The 19055-nt window shown below is 40.9% G+C and overlaps 1 protein-coding gene across 1 annotated transcript in view; it reads left to right on the top strand.

Moving 5' to 3' along the window:
• NOD1 (nucleotide binding oligomerization domain containing 1) overlaps nucleotides 1–19055 on the top strand; it is a 142484-nt gene that overhangs the window by 112261 nt on the left and 11168 nt on the right. The window contains exons 7-11 of the mRNA XM_082259851.1: nucleotides 638–721; nucleotides 5623–5706; nucleotides 9229–9312; nucleotides 14830–14913; nucleotides 17845–17928. Of these exons, the coding sequence (XP_082115977.1) occupies nucleotides 638–721; nucleotides 5623–5706; nucleotides 9229–9312; nucleotides 14830–14913; nucleotides 17845–17928 (420 nt within the window). The remainder of the gene's footprint in view (nucleotides 1–637; nucleotides 722–5622; nucleotides 5707–9228; nucleotides 9313–14829; nucleotides 14914–17844; nucleotides 17929–19055) is intronic.

Below are 19055 nucleotides of genomic sequence, written 5' to 3'. Positions count from 1 at the left end.
GGCGTTTTGGAAGCGTTTCTTTTGAGCGTTTTTGGAGCTGAAAACGCCCAGGTGTGAATGGAGCCTGAGGCTCTAAATCGATCAGTTATTTGCCGCAGACACTCCACTTCTCATAATAGTGTGCTTAATCTTTATTTTGTTTATGAATTTATGTTTAGTTGGTTTGGTTTCCCTGGAAAAATCCCATAGAGGGATTGTGTAAAAAACACAAAACTATGTAAACAGGGATGGTGGCAACCTTTTCCCAGAACCGAGTGAACAGTAAAAACATTTCTCTTTATATCTTCATTAGATGTGAGGCTGAAAGGGTTTATTCCAACACATGCAATGTGTGTTGTTGTGTTTTCAGCACAGGGTAAAGTGAATAAAGTAACAAACTATCAGCATTTATCATTTTAGCTTGGAGCAATTATCTGGACTCTTTTGTAATTTATGGTTTATGGTTTACTCTACATTACCCATCTTGGATGTATGTGTGGTTGCACCATTCCATAAAATGTAGCTGTTTAGTTTCAATTTATTGGTGAACATGTCATTGCATTTGAAATATATAGTAAAAACATGGTATATCGTGAAGGTCATGATTCATTGTTTACTTGGGATACCCAAAATATATTTTTGTTCATGTTTTTTATAGGCTCGGGTACAATCAGTTTACTGCTGTTGGAGGTACATGTATTGGACAGGCCTTACAAAGGAACACCAATATTCGTGATATTGGGTAAGTGAATAGTTTTGAACATGACTTCAAAATATCACTCATACATAAATATATTTAAAACAAAAAGCATATCTCCTGCCTTTAGTACACCCAAATTAGGAAAATCTGTTTTTTGCTGAAGTTATGATTTAACTTTAATGCTTGTACAGTTTGTTTCTCAGTTAAATAGAACTGGCCAGGACTAAGCTTATATAAGAACATGAATATTACTTTTCCATACTAAATCATGGGTAGAACCAACATACAGGGAAAAAAATCCTTTACGGCACCATCCCTTTTATAATTAGAAATCATCTAGTAGTACCTCTCCTCCACGACCTGGAGGAGAAGAGAGTAAATTGGGACTTTAAACATACCTTAGAGAAGACCTATATCTGGATAAAATTAATACAGCTTTATTACATTCTTAAAATCCTGTTAAAAAAACAAAAACAAACGCTATATCAAACTAAAAACAATGGACTAATAATAGCGGTTTCATAGTGGCATAATAAGTAGGTAGCATGATGGATTGATTCATTTCTTCAGGATCCACCTGAAAATAAATGATATTGCTCAAAAACTATCCATTGATAGACCAGCAAGGACAAAGGACGTAGGTGCAAGGCTGACCTCAAAATCTCCAGGACTGGTATAATAGACCTCCAAACAAAAGGTGAGAACTGGAGATTTTCTAACATTTGCCACAGTAATAGGATATACCACCACTACCGAATGTTCCCCATGTGCGAACAAAGAGGAGAAGGGCTCAATATGGAATATGCTGCCCTCCAGATGCCAAAGCCTCTCCATCAATACCGCATAGACCAACAAAAATGGCATCCCCAATGAATATTATTTTGTCTATGTCTAACTGTTTGGTCTGGGAGTTGCTGTCCCATTATTTGCTGACCTCACACGCAACCTGCTGAGTGGAGTGGTTACACGACTGAGACAGAATTAAATCACTACTCTCTCTAGCCTCCAACTCAAGGCACCACTCCAGATTTTAGTGCCAGCTGCTCCAAAGAATGAGATTGAGGGTGGGCACTTTACCATAGGCTATGGGGTTTATTTACTAAAGGCAAATCCACTGCACTACAATCAGTGCCTCCTCATCAGTGTCACCTATCAGTGCTGCCTATCAGTGCAGCCTCATCAGCGCACATCAGTGAAGGAGAAGAATTACCTGTTTGCTAAATTCTATAACAAGCTATGAACATTTTTATTTATGTTTTGCAAAATGTTCAGTTTTTTTCGTTTGTTTAGCAAAAAATAAAAAACCCAGTGGCGATTAAATACCACCAAAGGAAAGCTCTATTTGTGTGAAAAAAAATGATAAAAGTTTCATATAGGTACAGTGTTGCATGATCATGCCATTGTCATTCAAACTGTGACAGCACTGAAAGATGAAAATTGGCCTCGGCAGGAAGGGCATAAAAGTGCCCAGTAAGCAAGTAGTAAAACCACAGACCCAAGGAAGGGCATAAAAGTGCCCAGTAAGCAAGTAGTAAAACCACAGACCCAAGTAAGCAACCATAACGCTCTGTTAATTTCTTCTGTCAAGCACATTCAGTAGCTGAGGAAAACAACTAAATAATTGGCGCAAAGAAACCGAGTTCACGATGGGAGTTAAAATAGTTCATCTGAATGCTGCTCACTGTAGCAGCTGCTGGTGGAGGAGGTAGAAGCAACTCTGGAGATAAAAAGGAGAGAAAAGCACAGCGCCTTCTAAGTGCAGCAGGAAACTGGAAACAAATTTAATATCAAATGTAAAAAAACTTACTCACAAGGGTAAGCTTGTTTAAACGCTTGTAAGATAAATGTGGATGTCTGTGCATCTGAATCCTCGTGGTCCTGGATAGCGGTGTCCTCGCTGGCTACCGCAGTGAGGGGATTCCTCGGAGGGAGTCTGAGTCTTCCCTGGTCCATGTAAAGCAAGGGAACAGCTCCAACAGACTGTGACGTCACTTCCTGGTCACAAGGCATAGACGTAGCGGCAACACGTTGCGGAGCATGCCTTCCTTTCTTCAGGCCAGGCCACTGTGCTTTTCTCTCCTTTTTATCTCCAGAGTAGCTGAGAAAACAATGTGTGAGGTCAAACAGTAGACAAGGCTAACTGTCTGTCATCAGGGGTATGTTGACCTTGCTGAAAAGTCCATTTCAGAAATAAGGGGCCCATACTTGGTGATTTGATTGCTTTCTGATGTATGGTCTTTGGATTACTCCAAACCATTTTTCACCTAATAATCTGAGGAGACCCCAAACTGGCCCTATTGCATTGCCCAATCCCAGGCCGCTTCTCATCCCAACAAAGATTGGCCACGTATTTGGCTGCCAAGTAATCCGCAAGGCCTGGAGGAAACCCTCTGTCTTTTTTCAGGAAGTAAAAGACCAAATACCCACATAATGACCAATGAAAAAATGTCCAGCATCCTGCATAATTTCTAACCCACACTTCTTAAGACCTGGGAACCATGGCTTAATTACAAAAATAATACATATAAAGCAGGCACTGTTAAGTGATGGCTAATGTAGATAGGATGGAAAATAACATACAGATGTGCCAATAGTGTGAACTCAACAATACACTATTGCTATATAACCAGCAGAAATTAATACATGTGAAGCATTCACAGTCCATATACAAAGAAGTCTTCTTAAGTGGAGTAAAATAGTGCTAAATAAATGCTGTCACCCACACCATGCCTTCCTATTTTGACTCAATTTAATGCATTTCGCCGTATGACGTCTTTAGGGATTTCCTGAAGACACCATATGGCGAAATGCATTGATATCCACCTGCCTACACTTCCTTTCTAACCATTGACAACACTTCCGGCGACTCCGAGGAACGCACGCCGGCCGGCTTCTCAGAGCATTTAGAGAGGAGTGAGCCCATTACATGGTTGAGGAAAGGGAATGCAATTGATATGCGATTTGAGCTGGTACCGGTCAGGGCACATTCTATGTAACTATCTATGTGTGTGTGGTGGCATTTTAATATTTAATAAAACATGTTGCACTATTATAGGTGTCTCTGTTTTACCTCCATATAATCATAATCGGCCATCTGAGAGGGAATAGAGAGGTGAAGACCTATACAGGTGTTCTGATTGCTGATAAGGCTGTCCCTGGGACCTGAGGCTTCTGGTGAGCAGATTTATGAGTCTTATCACAAGGTGGAATACTTGAATCAAAATAAGAAGGCACGGTGTGGGCGACAGCCTTTATTGAGCACTATTTTATTCCACTTAAGAAGACTTCTTTGTATATGGACTGTGAATGCTTCACATTTATTAACCACTTGCCTACCGGGCATTTAAACCCCCTTCCTACCCAGGCCAATTCTCAGCTTTCAGCGCTGTCGCACTTTGAATGACAATTGCGTGGTCATGCAACACTGTACCCAAATTAAATTTTTATCCTGTTTTTCAAACAAACTGAGCTTTTTTTTGGTTGTATTTAATCACTACTGGGGTTTTCTTCTTTTTTTTTTTTTTTTTTTTGCTGAACAAACAAAACAAAAAAACAAAACTGTTTTTATAGTTATAAAATTTTGAAAACAGGTACTTTTTCTCCTTCATTGATGTACGCTGATGAGGCGGCACTGATGGGCACTGATAGGCTGCACTGATGGGCACTGATAGGTGGCACTGATGGGCACTAATAGGTGGCACTGATGGGCACTGATGGGTGGCACTCATGGGCAATGATAGGCACTGGTAGGTGACAATTATTCATCACTGATGATGGGGCACTGATAGGTGGCACTGACCTGCACTGGTAGGTGGCACTGGGGGACAGATTATCGTCTCCTCTTCGGGACCGATGTCCCTCTAACAGCAGCCGGTGATCAGCTTTTTTTTCTTAGCGTGAGGAGAAAAAAAAATGATCTCCGACTGCCGTTTACATCACGTGATCAGCTGTCAGCTGATCACATGGTAAGGGGCCGGGTCTAATGGATTCGCTGATCACAGAGCGAGCCGCGCACGCTCCACATGCAGGCAGTTCATGCACAGGAAGGACGTAAATGGACGCCCTCCCGGCAATTAAGGTCCGCGCTGTAGCCGTCTTTCGGCTATAGCTTGGACGGGAAGTGCTTAATTCCTGCTGGTTATATAGCAGTAGTGTATTGTTGTGTTCACACTATTGGCACATTTGTATGTTATTTTCCATTATATCTACATTGGCCATCCCTTAACAGTGCCTGCTTAATATGTATTATTATTGTTTTTCGTGTTTTTCACTTAAGGAGGCAACAGTTAAGGGAACTCACTATATGGATGAAGCGCCCTTCATGGATTATTTCATGGCTTAATTAAGCTTTGCCTTGCCTGGACACTGCGAATTTGAGTCACCTGCGATGCACCTTAGTCCCAAGTCTGTAGGGACTATACCCCATATTCCCCCTCCCTGTCCCCCAAATATCCTTCCCTATCACTCTTAACCCCCCTTTTTTTTCTTCTTTTTCTTTCACTCTTCTTTTTATGGCTCTATCTATTTTTCACATATTTTGCTTTCCTTCCTCCATGTTTTTTGCCACCTTTTTAGATTTTGTGCCTTCCCCAGACAACCTGCCCTATGTGAAACTTAGGTGTTCTCTGTTGATTCTACAGGCTGCCCTTCAGATTGTTGCTTTTTTGCCATCCTTTTTGCAGGCATTCGCTGTATGTTCAAATGTTTATGCCACTATTTTGGCACCCTGTGTGGGCAATTCTGTAAACATGGTTTATTCTTTCTTATGAAACTCAATCAAAGAATTGTTCAAGAAATAATAAGGTGCAAAAAAAAAAAAAAAAAAACATTTCAATAACACAACTATTTTATGCAGTATATTATTACTATGAGGATGGGTGCAATTTTTCATCTTTCAGAATATTTTTTTTTTTTACAATGGCACCAAACTGTTGTCTTTGCAGGATGTGGGGGAATCGCATTGGAGATGAAGGGGCACAGGCATTTGCAGAGGCTCTGAGGAATCACCCAAATCTGACAGATATAAGGTTTATCTTGATTTCCTTATGTTTTGTATTGTGGTTAAGTCACAAATGTAACTGAATACTTCTTTAAAGGGTCAGTCCACCCAAAAGTAATATTTTACTTTAAAGCGTAACTCAACTCTTGTTGAGAAGAAAATATTCCCCTCTGGGTGATCTATGTACATTACATGGATTATAACAATTTTTGTTGCAGATTCCTACCTTTTGTTATTCTGAAGAAATCACGGTTTGTTCCTCTGTGCTGAGTGGGTCTAATGGGAATGGTTTCATAATTATCGACCACCTGTGCATCTGCAGAGCACTAATGAGGAAATCTGCTGGGCCTGCATCCCTTTAGACTTGTTCCTATTAGAAGTATCTCAGCAAAAATTACATCCAGGGGATGCCTGAAATCTGACTTGTATCTTGAGCAGACTTCTGGGAAAATCAGTGACCCAATTACACAAACAGGAAATGATGTTTCTGGGGTGTGGTCAGTACACATTCTGTGTACAGAACAACTTCAGTTAGCCATATTGCATTGCATTTTCAGAAAATTGCAGCTACTGCAGATTGAAAAGGAAAGGTAATTTTTAGTAACATTCAATTACAATATGACTTGTGTTGCACTTGTATACGCTTTAGGATTTTTTCTTTAGTTGGTGTTTTTTTCCCCACCAAAGTGGAATTGCCCTTTAGGCTGGAGGCTGTTGACCTGAGTCAGTTTACGAACTCTTGTATGCCCTTGATTCTCTTAACAGTGAGATCCCCTTTTATATACTGTATATGGTGAAAAAAGATTAGTGTGCTATCTAAATAAAATTGAAATAATAAAACTTATGACAATGGTGAAACGTATAGAAAGAATACATCCAAAATATCCATAAAAGTGTCCTAAAGTTCACAAAAATGCATGAAAAATGACATGAACAAATTGTGCAAAGGAAAGCACAAACGTGCACCAATGTGAATATAACTGTGTTAAGGCTTGGTTCCAGGCTCCTTGGTTCCAGGCTTGAGATTATGTACCTCTGGTAAGCAGCCACCCATTCTTGTTTGATCACGGTGGGGTCGCATGCAGCACTTGGCATTATCTGTGGCGGGAATTTCACATTTTATTCAAGAAATCGTGTGTTGGACGTTATTTTTTTTATCCAAATTTTTTTTTTTAATCCTATGTTTTAGTGGTTCTGTTGCCATTTACACATATATACTGTGTATTATATTTTTGTAGTAGGTGTGGTGAGGCACTGACACTATGCCATGAACATAAATATAAACCAACAAAATATAATATAATACAGCAAAATCAGCACTAAATGCAATATAACTGCAAATATCACCAACTGTGGCGTGAAACAGTGGGAGAATCAAGGTATAGTAAAAAATCAAAACTAAAAATATATATAAAGGAGTTCTACTAGCACTGTAGGTCCTCAGAGGCCTAAGTGCTTTTGGTAAGTGGCCACGACTTACTGGGTGGAGTATCAGATATTCCACGTCACCACTGAATCTCCCCAAGGGAACAGCACAGGACAAGCACAAGATTTGACTTCACTTGATAGTTCATGCACACTCTCATATATTTATATATTATTTGTGTCATTTTCTACTAAATATTTATTTGTCTGGCACGTAATTTTTTTGGTGGCTCTATATTAGAATATATACATATATTTATTTATTGCACTGAACACCTATTTTTTAGTCCCTTATTGTATATTTTAGTGCACACACCTCACTTATAGCACCACTATTATTCATATGTCATTTGAGAATTATTGCATATGTGACTTTATTGTTTTACTTTAATATATTATTGGAGTGCACCTATTCATCAGCATTTATTGCCATCACCACACGTTTTGCTATCAGCACTGGTATTATTATATTTATATATAGTTTTAGTTTTGATTTTTTACTATACCTTGATTCTCCCACTGTTTCACGCCACAGTTGGTGATATTTGCAGTTATATTGCATTTAGTGATGATTTTGCTGTATTATATTATATTTTGTTGGTTTATATTTATGTTCATGGCATAGTGTCAGCGCCTCACCTCACCTACTATCTCTTATTTAAGTGTAATGTCCTTAAATTGAAGGCAGCTCCACACTACACAGTGCTTTACTACAAAGGGAGGCACCATTACTCCTTACACTATCTCACTCTCATTAGATTTTTAAAAATTATTATGATACAGAGGACGAGAGATATTTTAAGCTGCTGCTGGCAGGGAATAATATCGTACTGGTTTTGGGTAAAGTTGTTATAATACTGGTGTTGCAGAATATTATTATTATTATTAAATTGGTATTGGAGAATATTTTTGGCAGAGCAGATGGTGGCAGAGAATAATATGGCCCTAAAAATTGGGGGATATTCTAGCAGAACTAAAGTCAGAAAAGCTTACCCCTGCTTCACTGTCTGATGTCCACAAGGTCCCTCACCAGCACTGGCATCTTCTGGGTGCTGGTCTTCTGCCATTCTGATGGTAGGCACTGGATGAGGTAGCTCCTGTGCATGCATAGGAATTCAATTATGCCAGCACATAGGCAGTTGGGCACAATGCCAAAAAATATAAACTGAGTTGTGCTTGTGCAGCTCAGTGTACATTTTAAAGACTGCAAGCAGACAGGTTTTTTTTATTGCAGCAGAGACATTGCATGTATTTGCAATAAATAGGCTAGCTGCTCATATATTTTATTTTATTTTTTTATTTTTACTTGTTCCACTTTATTAAGCTACTGGTGATGGGAGTAGGGGTATTATAATGGCACTGGTGGTGGGGAATATTATCAGAACACTAATGGTGAAGGATATTATGATACAGGTGGTGGGAAGATATTATTAATGGTACAATCAGTTTGGTATATTGTTATAGTATTTTTGGTACTGGTGATGGAGAATATTATAATGGTAATAGTGGTGGGGAATAGTATTGTGGTAAAGGTGCTAGGGAATATTATTGTGGTACTGGTAGCATGGACTATTAGGCTGCCAGTGCAGGGAGATATTATTATATCAGTGGTGGTTGAAAAGAATAATTTGATACTGGTGTTGGAAAATATAATTTACTGTACTGGTGGAGGGGAATATTATTAAACTGCCATGGTGGGGGATTTTTTTTTTTTTGGTACTGGTGTTGAAATTTTGACGTTGTTGGCGGATCAATTTGTGTTGATTGTAGGGTCATTATCATTTGGTGATGAGATATATTATATTGCTCTCTGGTGTGTTAGTACAGTGTTTGTTACAGATGGATACTGAAAAGGTAAGTGTGTATGTATAGTGCCTTATGAAACCATACCCAAATCATGCCTTTTCACCCAGAGGTCAGGCTCAAGGTTCTAGCCATTCCTATGATTGTATTGTCAGAGGTAGAATGCTATGCACATTTCAAAATACAATTGCAGGCCATAATGTCACAAAGACAAACAGCAAAGGTATATTTTGAGCATTGAAAGAGTTTGTAAGATTACATATCGATAGTCGCGCCTTTCTTTATATTTGGTTCCCCCCCTTATAGTTTTTTATTCCTACAGTTTGACCTTCAATGAAATTTCTACTGCTGGAGGGATAAGCATTGCTGATGCATTACAAGAAAACAAATCTCTTAAAGTATTATGGTAATTATTATGTTTTTACTTTTCTAACATTGTTGTGTTTCGAAGGGCACAGTTTTAATTTTAAAAAAAAATTGGATTTTTCCTTAAACTTACCTGTAAAATCCTTTTCTTGGAGTACATCACAGGACACAAAGTTGGTAAAAATTACTATCTGGGATGTCCTAAGGCAATGCCCATGAAGGAAGGGGATACAGTAACCCCAACAATTGCCCCCAGGCAAAGAGAGTTTATACTGCTGCCTGAAGTACGCTACTTTCAAATTGAGCCCCTTTTCGGGCCCTTACATCCACTTGGTAAAACTTTGTGAATGTTTGAACTGAAGACCAGGTAGCAGCTTTGCAAATCTGAGCCATAGACACCTGATGATGCACTGCCCATGAAGCACATGGTAGAGTGAGCTTTTTTTTTTGGAAACTTTTATCAATTATCCAATATACAAAAAAAGGAAATTGGTTCACAAACCATCATATAGAATCACATTACAGTTTTCCTTACCCGATCCGTCTCACATTTCCCTAGGTATGAAGGTTTCTCTGGGTTCATAACCCTAGTAAGTATCTGTTTGTGTATTAAGTCTCAAGTTTTGAGTGTCTGTAGTGTCACAGTGCTCGTTTCTATTGATAAGTGCCGGTATTGTTGTGGTACCTAGATTACCTTATGTAGTGAAGTCTTACTAAGACTATTTTCTATTTCCACCCAGCTTTTTTCTTTTGAGTTGTACGTCCAGTCTATTACCCGTGCTTTTAAAACTGCATTATAATACCTTCTAAAGTCTGGCATGGCCAGCCCGTCCCCCACCCCCCCCCCCTGTTTTCCCTTTACTTAATATTACCGAGTGAATTCTTGTTTTTTTTTTGTTTCCATATAAACCTCAGTGTCCTCTTCCTCAATAGATTGAAATAGCTTTGTGGGATTCGAATCAGAAGCATCTGGAACTTGGGAGCTTTTAACCTAAAGGGTGGAAGCCATAAGCCTGAGCAATGACTTGATGAATCCACTTGGAAATTGTGGAACTAGTTGCTGCTTGGCATTTCTTAGATCCTTCTGACAGGATAAAGAAAGCATCAGTACTACGAATTAGTGCTGACATTTTAAATAGACTTTAATTGCTCGTACTACATCAAGAGAGTGAAACAATTTCTCCTCCGTAGTCTGAGGACTCAGAAAAAAGGAAGGTAGAACAATGTCTTGGTTTAGAGGAAAACCGGAAACTACCTTAGGCAAAAAGGCCGGATGGGGGCGTAAGATCACCCTGTCCTGAGGAAGTATCAAAAATGGCTCTTTGCAGGAAATAGCCGCCAATTCCCACACCCTTCTGGCCGAGGTTATGGCAACCAAAAAGACCAATTTCCTTATCAAGAGAACCAAAGGGAATATGCCTGATAGACTCAAAGGGTTGCTTTTGTAGCACAGAGAGCACAAGATTGAAGTCCCAGGGACATAGGGGTGGCTTGACTGGCAGAACCGTGCGAATCACACCTTGCAAAAAAAACCTGCACCAAGGAGTGCATTGCTAATGGTTTCTGAAAGAAAATAGACAAGGCAGAGATCTGCCCCTTAATGGTCCCTAATGCTAGCTTCAAGTCCCCTCCTATTTGAAGAAAAGAAAGAATTCTTCCAATGACATACTTACAAGGATGCCATCTTCACACCAAGAAATGTAGGTTCTCCAGACCCTATAATAGATTCTCCTAGAGACAGGTTTTCTGGCATTCATCAGCATAGCAAGAGCTGGACCGGAGACCCCACGATCTCTTAAGATTCTGATCTCAATAGCCAAACCGTCAAATTCAGCGACCATAAAGTAGGGTGGAATATTGTACCTTGGGAAAGCAGGTCTGGACGACATGGAAGAAACCAAGGCTCCCCCACTGCTAATTTTATGATTTCCACTAACCATGGTCTTTCTGGGCCAAGTCGGAGCCACTAGGATTACCTGTTTCCCCTCTACCTGAATTCTGCTCAACAGACGTGGCAAAAGCTGGACCGGAGGGAGCGCATTGATCAGGCTGAACCAAAACCAAGAAATCACTAAGACATCTGTTCCGATCACGATCGGATCTCTGGTTCTGGAAACAAACCTTGTTGTTGAACCTGGACGCCATTAGATCTACGTTGGGAGTACCCCAATGTTGGCAGATCAGTTGAAGACCTCAGGATGCAGGGACCACTCCCTTGGAAACAACTGCTGGCGACTTAGAAAATCTGCCTGCCAGTTGTCCACCCCCAAGATGAAAACCGCTGACAGACATGGAACATGACTCTCTGCCCAAGACAGGATGTGGTTCACCTCCTTCTGCACTAATTAGCTTCTGGTTCCCCCTGATGGTTGATATAAGCCACCAGAGTCACGTTGTCGACCTGAATCCTGACAGGACACCCCCACAGTCTGGTCGTCCCAAGAAACCAGCGCCAAACAGGCTGCCCGGACCTCCAAGATGTTGATGGGTAAAACCTTTTCTACCCGAGACCACATTCCCTGGATAGAGATTTCCTCCAGGACCGCTCCCCAGCCCATAAGGCTGGCATCTGTGGTTACTACCTTCCAGGTCAAAGGCAGAAAAGATTTCCCCCCGCTTAGGTTGATGAGGACCAGCCACCAGGTCAGATCCTGTCTTACCCTTGGGGAAAGAAACATTGGGGAATCCAAAGCTCAGAGTTTTTTGTTCCAAGCGGACGGAATACTGTTCTGGAACAGTCTGGAGTGGAATTGCACATAAGGGACTGCTTTGAATGAGGACACATCTTTCCTAGCAGTCTCATGCACAGCCGTATAGAGGGAAACCTTTTCACTCTTACCAACCGCACCAGACCCTTCAAGGCCAGAACCTTTTTTGATGTCAGGAAAATCGTTGCCTGAGAAGGATCGAGAATCAGACCCAAATATTCCAGAATTTGAACAGGCCTTAAGGCCGACTTTCCTATGTTTACAACCCAACCTAGATTCTCTTAAGAACTGAACGGTCGGGAAACATTCCATCTTAGATCTGGTCCTGATCGATTCTTGATCAGCAGGTCATCTAGGTAACCCATTACTGAGATGCCCTGAGACCCTAGAATAGGCAACCCTGGGGCCAAGACTTTTGTAAACACCCGCCGCAGCAAACCTTTTGCTGGTTGGAACCTCCACAATCACGCCCTGCACCCAGAAATGTTCCAGGGCCCGGAACAAGGACTTCTTTTTTACTGGGCAAACAAGGACATTTGAACCGAGAAGGAAACCGAGGAGGAGGAAACTCTCAGAACTCTATCATGTAGCCCCGTGCCATGGTGGACAAGACACGCCTATCCTTCACCACTCCTTCCCAAGCTTCTGAGAACTGTAGGAGCCTATCATGGCGAGCTTTGTCAATCAGACCTTTAAGGACCGGTCCCCCTTTTTCATGGGGTCCACACCCTTGGACCTGTAGAGCACCCTGCTGGAAAACTTCTTTGGGTAATAAATAACCAGGGTTCCATTTATCAGGGTCCAGTGCCCAGATGGGTCACATTACAGGCAAAATCTCGGGTCTTTTTAGCCGAGGCTCGGGTACCATCCACTTATCGCCTAGCCATTCGACTGGATCCGATCAATATGCCCCCTTACTGGGACATCATTTAATTTTGATTGAAGAGCTTTAACAGCCATGACCACCACCTTCAAAACACTGATGAAAAAAATGAGGTTCTGCCTGTATGGGAGGGGTTATATAGGAGGAACTTCCTGTCTAATGGTTGCCAGTGTCCAATCACCTAAAGGTAGCGTATAACCCACCCAGATAGTCATTATTACCGGTTCTGTGTGTGTGTGTGTGTGTGTGTGTATATATATATATATATATATATATATATATATATATATATATACAAACACACAGTAGGGGAAATCATTTTTTGATCCCCCTGCAGATTTTGTATGTTTGCCCACCTACAAAGAAATAAATGGTCTATCATTTTTATCATAGGTGTATTTTAAATGATAGAGCCAGAATATCAGCCAAAAATCCAGAAAAAAACGCATGGTACAAATGTTATAAATTGAGTTGCAGTTCAGTTAGTAAAATATTTGGTCCCCAAGCAAAACATGACTTAGTACTTGGTGGAGAAACCCTTGTTGGCAAGCACAGAGGTAAGATGTTTCTTGTAGGTGGTTACCAGGTTTGCACACATCTTGGGAGGGATTTTGGTCCACTCTTTTTCTTAAGGTTTCTTGGCTGTCGCTTGGCAACTCGAAGTTTCACCTCCCTATGTTTTGGGTCATTGTCATGCTGAAAGATCCATCCATGTCCCATCTTCAGTGTTCTGGTAAAAAGGTTCTCATCCAAGATTTTACAATACGTTGCCCCTTCCATTGGCTCCTCAATGCAGCAAAGTCAGTCTGTACCTTGCTTGACTGTAGGGATTTGTTCTTAGGGTCAAAGTCAGCATTTTTCTTCCTCCAAACACGGCGAGTCCCCTTCTCAAGAAGGCACATATACAGTCATGCAAATGAACATCTAAATGATTCAGAGAAGGATTGGGAGAAAGTGCTGTGGTCAGATGAGACCAAACTTGAGCTCTTTAGGAATTAACTCGACTAGCCGTGTTTGGAGGAGTAAAAATGCTGACTATGACCCTAAGAACACCATCCCTACAGTCAAGTACGGAAGTGGAAACATGATTTTTTGGGGCTGTTTCTCTGCTAAAGGTACAGGCCAACTTTGCCATATTGAGGGGTCAGTGGACGGGGCCATATATTGTAAAATCTTGGATGGGAACCTTCTTCCCCCAGCCAGAACACTGAAGCTGGGACATGGATGGGTCTTCCAGCATGACAATGACCCAAAACCTACCACCAAGGCAACAAGGGAGGGGCTCAAGAAAAAGCACATTAAGGTCAAGGAGTGGTCTAGTCAGTCTGCAGACCTTAATCCTATAGAAAATTTATGGAGGGAGCTGAAACGTTGAGTTGCCAAGAAACCTTAAGGATTTAGAGAAGATCTGTAAAGAAGAGTGGATCAAAATCCCTCCTGAGATGTGTGCAAACCTGGTCACCAAATACAAGAAACATCTTACCTCTGCTTGCCAACAAGGTTTTCTCCACCAAGTACTGAGTCAGGTTTTGCTTGGAGATCAAATACTTATTTTATTCACTGAACTGCAACTTAATTTATAACATTTTTTTTTTTATGTGTCTTTTCTGGATTTTTGATTGATATTCTGTGTCTCTCATTTAAAACGCACCTACAATAGAAATTCTAGACCGTTCATTTTTTTGTAGGTGGGCAAACTTACAAAATCTGCCGGGGATCAAATAATTATTTTCCCCACCATATATACATACGTGTGTGTGTGTGTGTGTTTATTTCTCCAATCACCTTCTTTTGAGTCAGAACAATTGAGCAGCTTTACATTTGTCTGAACAAAGCAGCTCATAGAGACTAACAGAAATACTGATCATGGACGGAATGTACTTTTGTTGCTGTTTCATTGTATTTAGAAGATCTTATGTTCCCTATTTTACTTGTTGGTGGCATTTCACATATCCTCTTTTTCTAGGATTATGCAGAACAAATTCAATGATGAGGTAGCAGAACATTTTGCTCGAATGCTAAGAGTGAACAAGACACTTCGAAATCTGTGGTGAGACATCAAACAATAATAGTGGGGATAGAGTAGAGGGAAAGTGCACCGATCTAAGACTTCAAGCGCTCCCCTCATATACTGAAATCAGGTTCTGGCTTGGAGTCTGTCACTCCTCCACACATGGCTCACTATTATTCAAAAGAAAATATGCAACAGCAAAACTCTGATCAGCCAACAAACAGTACAATGGCCTGTTTCCAGGGTACCCCTCTTACATGTTTTACCTTATGAGCTTAATTAAAGGCTGTTTAATGCATTGCCCGTGAAGACATCATTGGTGTGTAACCTCTCTTTCGGATTATACTAAACAATAGAAGGAGTGTTTATAATGAGAACATATTTATTGTAGAAATGGTAATCCAAAACGGGAACCACATCATCATGCTTGCTGGCCAGGAACATTCTGTATATAAAACTACCACAAGTTCCCTCGCAAGGAGCTGCACTGGGGCTATAAAATCATATCATTTTTTTATTGTATTAAGAATGAATAAAAAGAAGTTGCTCTTTGCATGGAAATTAGTCCCAGAGCTTAGTGAATGTGGTGAAATTTTACTGTGCAAAGAATACCCAATCACATGCAAAAAAAAAAAAAAAGCATTTTTGCTTGTACATAATTGGATGATGCTTCACCTCATTCACTAAGCTCTTAGAAAAATTCTCTTGCACGGGGCTCTGAAGGAACGGCACCAGCGGCCGTTCCTTCAGAGTGCATGCACCAGTGATGTCACTGGCTGCATGTAAGTTAAATATCTCCTAAACGGTACATTTTTAGGAGATATTTACAGTACCTATAGGTAAGCCTTATAATAGGCTTACCTATAGGTAAAAGTTGCAGAGGAGGGTTTACTTCTATTTTTTGTAGTTAGATCAAAATCTGTTCAGTTCAGCAGTGATTGGCCAAATTTCAATTTATCTATGACTTTTAGTTACATAGTTAGTGAGTTTGAAAAAAGACATCAGTCCATCCAGTTCAACCTATGATGTGTGTGTGTGTTTGCTTTTAACCGCACATTGTATACCCCTGTATGTTGTGGTCTCTAAGTTGCCCATCTAATAGTTTTTTGAAACTATCAAAGCTCCCTGCTAAAATGACTGCTTGTGGAAGAGAATTCCACACCCTTACCGCTCTTGCAGTGAAAACCCTTTACGCACTTTAAGGTTAAACCGCCTTTCCTCTAGTTTTAGTGAGTGGCCTTATTGTATCTCCTTTCTCTGAATAGCTTGTTCCTTATGCTAGGGGGTCACCAGTACAGTATTTGTACATTGATATCATATCCCCCCTCAATCGTCTCTTCTCCAGAGAGAATAAGTTCAGTGCTTGTAGCCTTTCCTCATAGCTGATGTCCTCCATTCCCCTAATTATTTTTGTTGCCCTTCTCTGGACTCTTTCCAGTTCCAGCACATCCTTCCTGAGGACCGGTGCCCAGAACTGGACAGCATACTCCAGATGTGGCCTGACCAGAGTCTTGTAGAGTGGGAGAATAATCTCTTTATTTCTGGAGTGAATCCCCTTTTTTATACATCCCAGTATTCTGTTGGCTTTGCTTGCAGCGGCTTGGCATTGCATGCCACTGCCAAGCCTGTTGTCTACCAGTACCCCCAAGTCTTTTTTCATCCTAGACTCACCCAGAGGTTTCCCCCCCTAGTGAGTAGCTTTCTTTCTGGTTTCTGGCCCCCAAGTGGATTACTTTACATTTTTCAACATTAAACCTCATCTGCCATGTAGTTGCCCACCCCGTTATTTTGTTCAGGTCCACTTGTAAGGTTTCCACATCCTGCATAGAAGATATTGGCAAGCTTAGTTTAGTATCATCCGCAAATACTGAGATTGTACTAGATATCCCCTCCTCTAGATCATTTATGAATAAATTTAACAGGATTGGTCCCAGGACAGAACCCTGGGGGACCCCACTTTCCACACCCGCCCAACCTGAGTACTCCCCATTAATCATCACCCTCTGGACTCTCCCCTGGAGCCAGTTCTCTATCCAGGTACTCACCTTATGGTCTATACCTACCTTCCTTAGTTTGTACAGTAAGCGTTTGTGGGGAACGGTGTCAAAGGCCTTTGCAAAGTCCAGATACACCACATCCACAGGCTTTCCTTTATCTAGGTGGCAGCTCACTTCATCGTAGAAGGTTAATAGATTGGTTTGACAAGAACGATTTTTCATGAATCCATGCTGATTACTACTAATGATACAGTTTTCATTACTAAAGTCTTGTATGTGGTCTCTTACCATCCCCTCCAAAATCTTGCAGACTACAGATGTTAGGCTGACCGGCCTATAGTTACCCAGGATAAATCTCGGCCCCTTTTTAAATATTGGTACCACGTTGGCTTTTTTCCAATCAGCTGGCACCATACCCGTCTGTAAACTATCCTTAAAGATCAAGAATAATGGTCTGGCAATCACCTGGCTGAGCTCTTTAAGAACCCTCGGGTGCAAGCCATCCGGTCCCGGTGACTGTTCCTGCTTGGCAGAAGTCCTTCTAATGGTCAACTTCTGTCAAACAGGACTTTTGGAAAATTAGCCGCAGCCCTCATCTGTGTATTCTGACAGTGGAGGAATCCCTGCTGTCAGAATACCATAGCACAATGAGGAGGGCTCCTCCATCCATGTCGCTTGTGTGGATGGGGGAATCCTTTTGTTCATTTGTTCCGCTGGCTCAAGGATCAATCTTTGGTGGTGGGGTCATTTGTTCTTCTGGCTAAAGGATCAATCTTTGGTGGTGGGGTCAGCTTTAGAGATAATGTCTAACTTGTGGTAATCACCTATTGCTGTATGTTGCATTTTGCATTGCCTTATCCAAAGCATCTGATAGTCACAGCATTTTGCTTCACTTTTAATTGATTGCTGGGTATTGTTGCTTACTGATGTACTTTTGTAGCTGAGGTAAATTTTACCTTTCTGCTGTTTACAGGCTACAGAATAACAACATCACAAATTATGGAGCCAATCTGTTAGCTGAAGCACTAGATGATAACCTTATTCTGGAGGAGATTTGGTAAGCGTCAAAGTGTGTGTTTGTAGACAAAGAAATTATATTATAGATATAGATACTATCAATAGACCAGCAGTTATTCCCATTGAAACTGGAGAGAATGACAAAAGGTTACTATATGTGGTAAGGAAGAAGTATAAACTATATAAACTATATAAAAAAATAGGCTATGAATTGCAGTTGTTAAAATCCTGGTTGGGCTATAATATTGAAACCTGCAATGATATCTAGACCTGTATTGCAGATGTCATTTAATGCCAACTCCACCATACCATATTTCAGTTTTGGGTTTACTCACACTGAAACCTGTCTTCAGGTCTCAATTAGTGATATTTTTTTCCTTATTAGTTTGTGTTCCTACTAAAGGTTTGGGGTCTGATTGCAGTGCCCCTGCTGATGGTGCTGAGGTGGTGTCCCACAGTTACAAGTTTGAGTTTCATTCTGTGCCCCCTCCTCACCTACTTCTTCTTTTCTTCCTCCTTCCCTCATGTGTCTTCCCCACAGGCTGACCTATCTCCATTAAGTTCTTCTGGGGCCTTCTAGACCAAGATGTTATGGCCTTGATCTCAGCTGCGAGGCAAATTCAGGGGTTTTACTTTAATCTGTTCAAAAACCCAGAGGGGACATTAGCTCCATCTTATTTAAAGCCCTGAATGTCTGAGTTTAGGTCCACAAATTCCAGATGGAATTGGCCAGATCAGTCATTAAAAAGAGACTTTCTGGCTTTGATGAGCATAATAGATGCTTACTTTTCGGTCTTGTTGCATCCCAAATTTGGGATACTTAGACAACCTCTTGTTAAGGGAACATCTGTCTTGTGGGACAATGTTTCCCTGACTGTCCAGGTGGTAAGAAGCTTGGGTGGATCCTAAGAAATCAGTGATGGGAACTGTCTCATCTTTTGGAGTATCCGTGTCTAGTTCTGAACACATCTCAGGCCAGTATTTTCATTCCTCAGGAGAAGCTTCAGACTCTTGGTCTCAATTGAAACTTTTCAGTACAGAAGCCCTCGGACTCTCCTCTTTGGCATGAAAGTGTTGGGGCTGATGATAGCATGTAGTTTCAACATAGACTTCTGCAATGCAATGTTCTGCCAAGGTAGGGGCATATCTGTTCTGCCTCTGGACAGC

The sequence above is a fragment of the Pelophylax lessonae genome (genome assembly GCF_965119305.1).
Source record: "Pelophylax lessonae genome assembly, chromosome: 5".
Lineage (NCBI taxonomy): Eukaryota > Metazoa > Chordata > Amphibia > Anura > Ranidae > Pelophylax > Pelophylax lessonae.
Note: the sequence above shows the minus strand (reverse complement) of the source record. Positions and strands in the feature narration are given on the sequence as shown.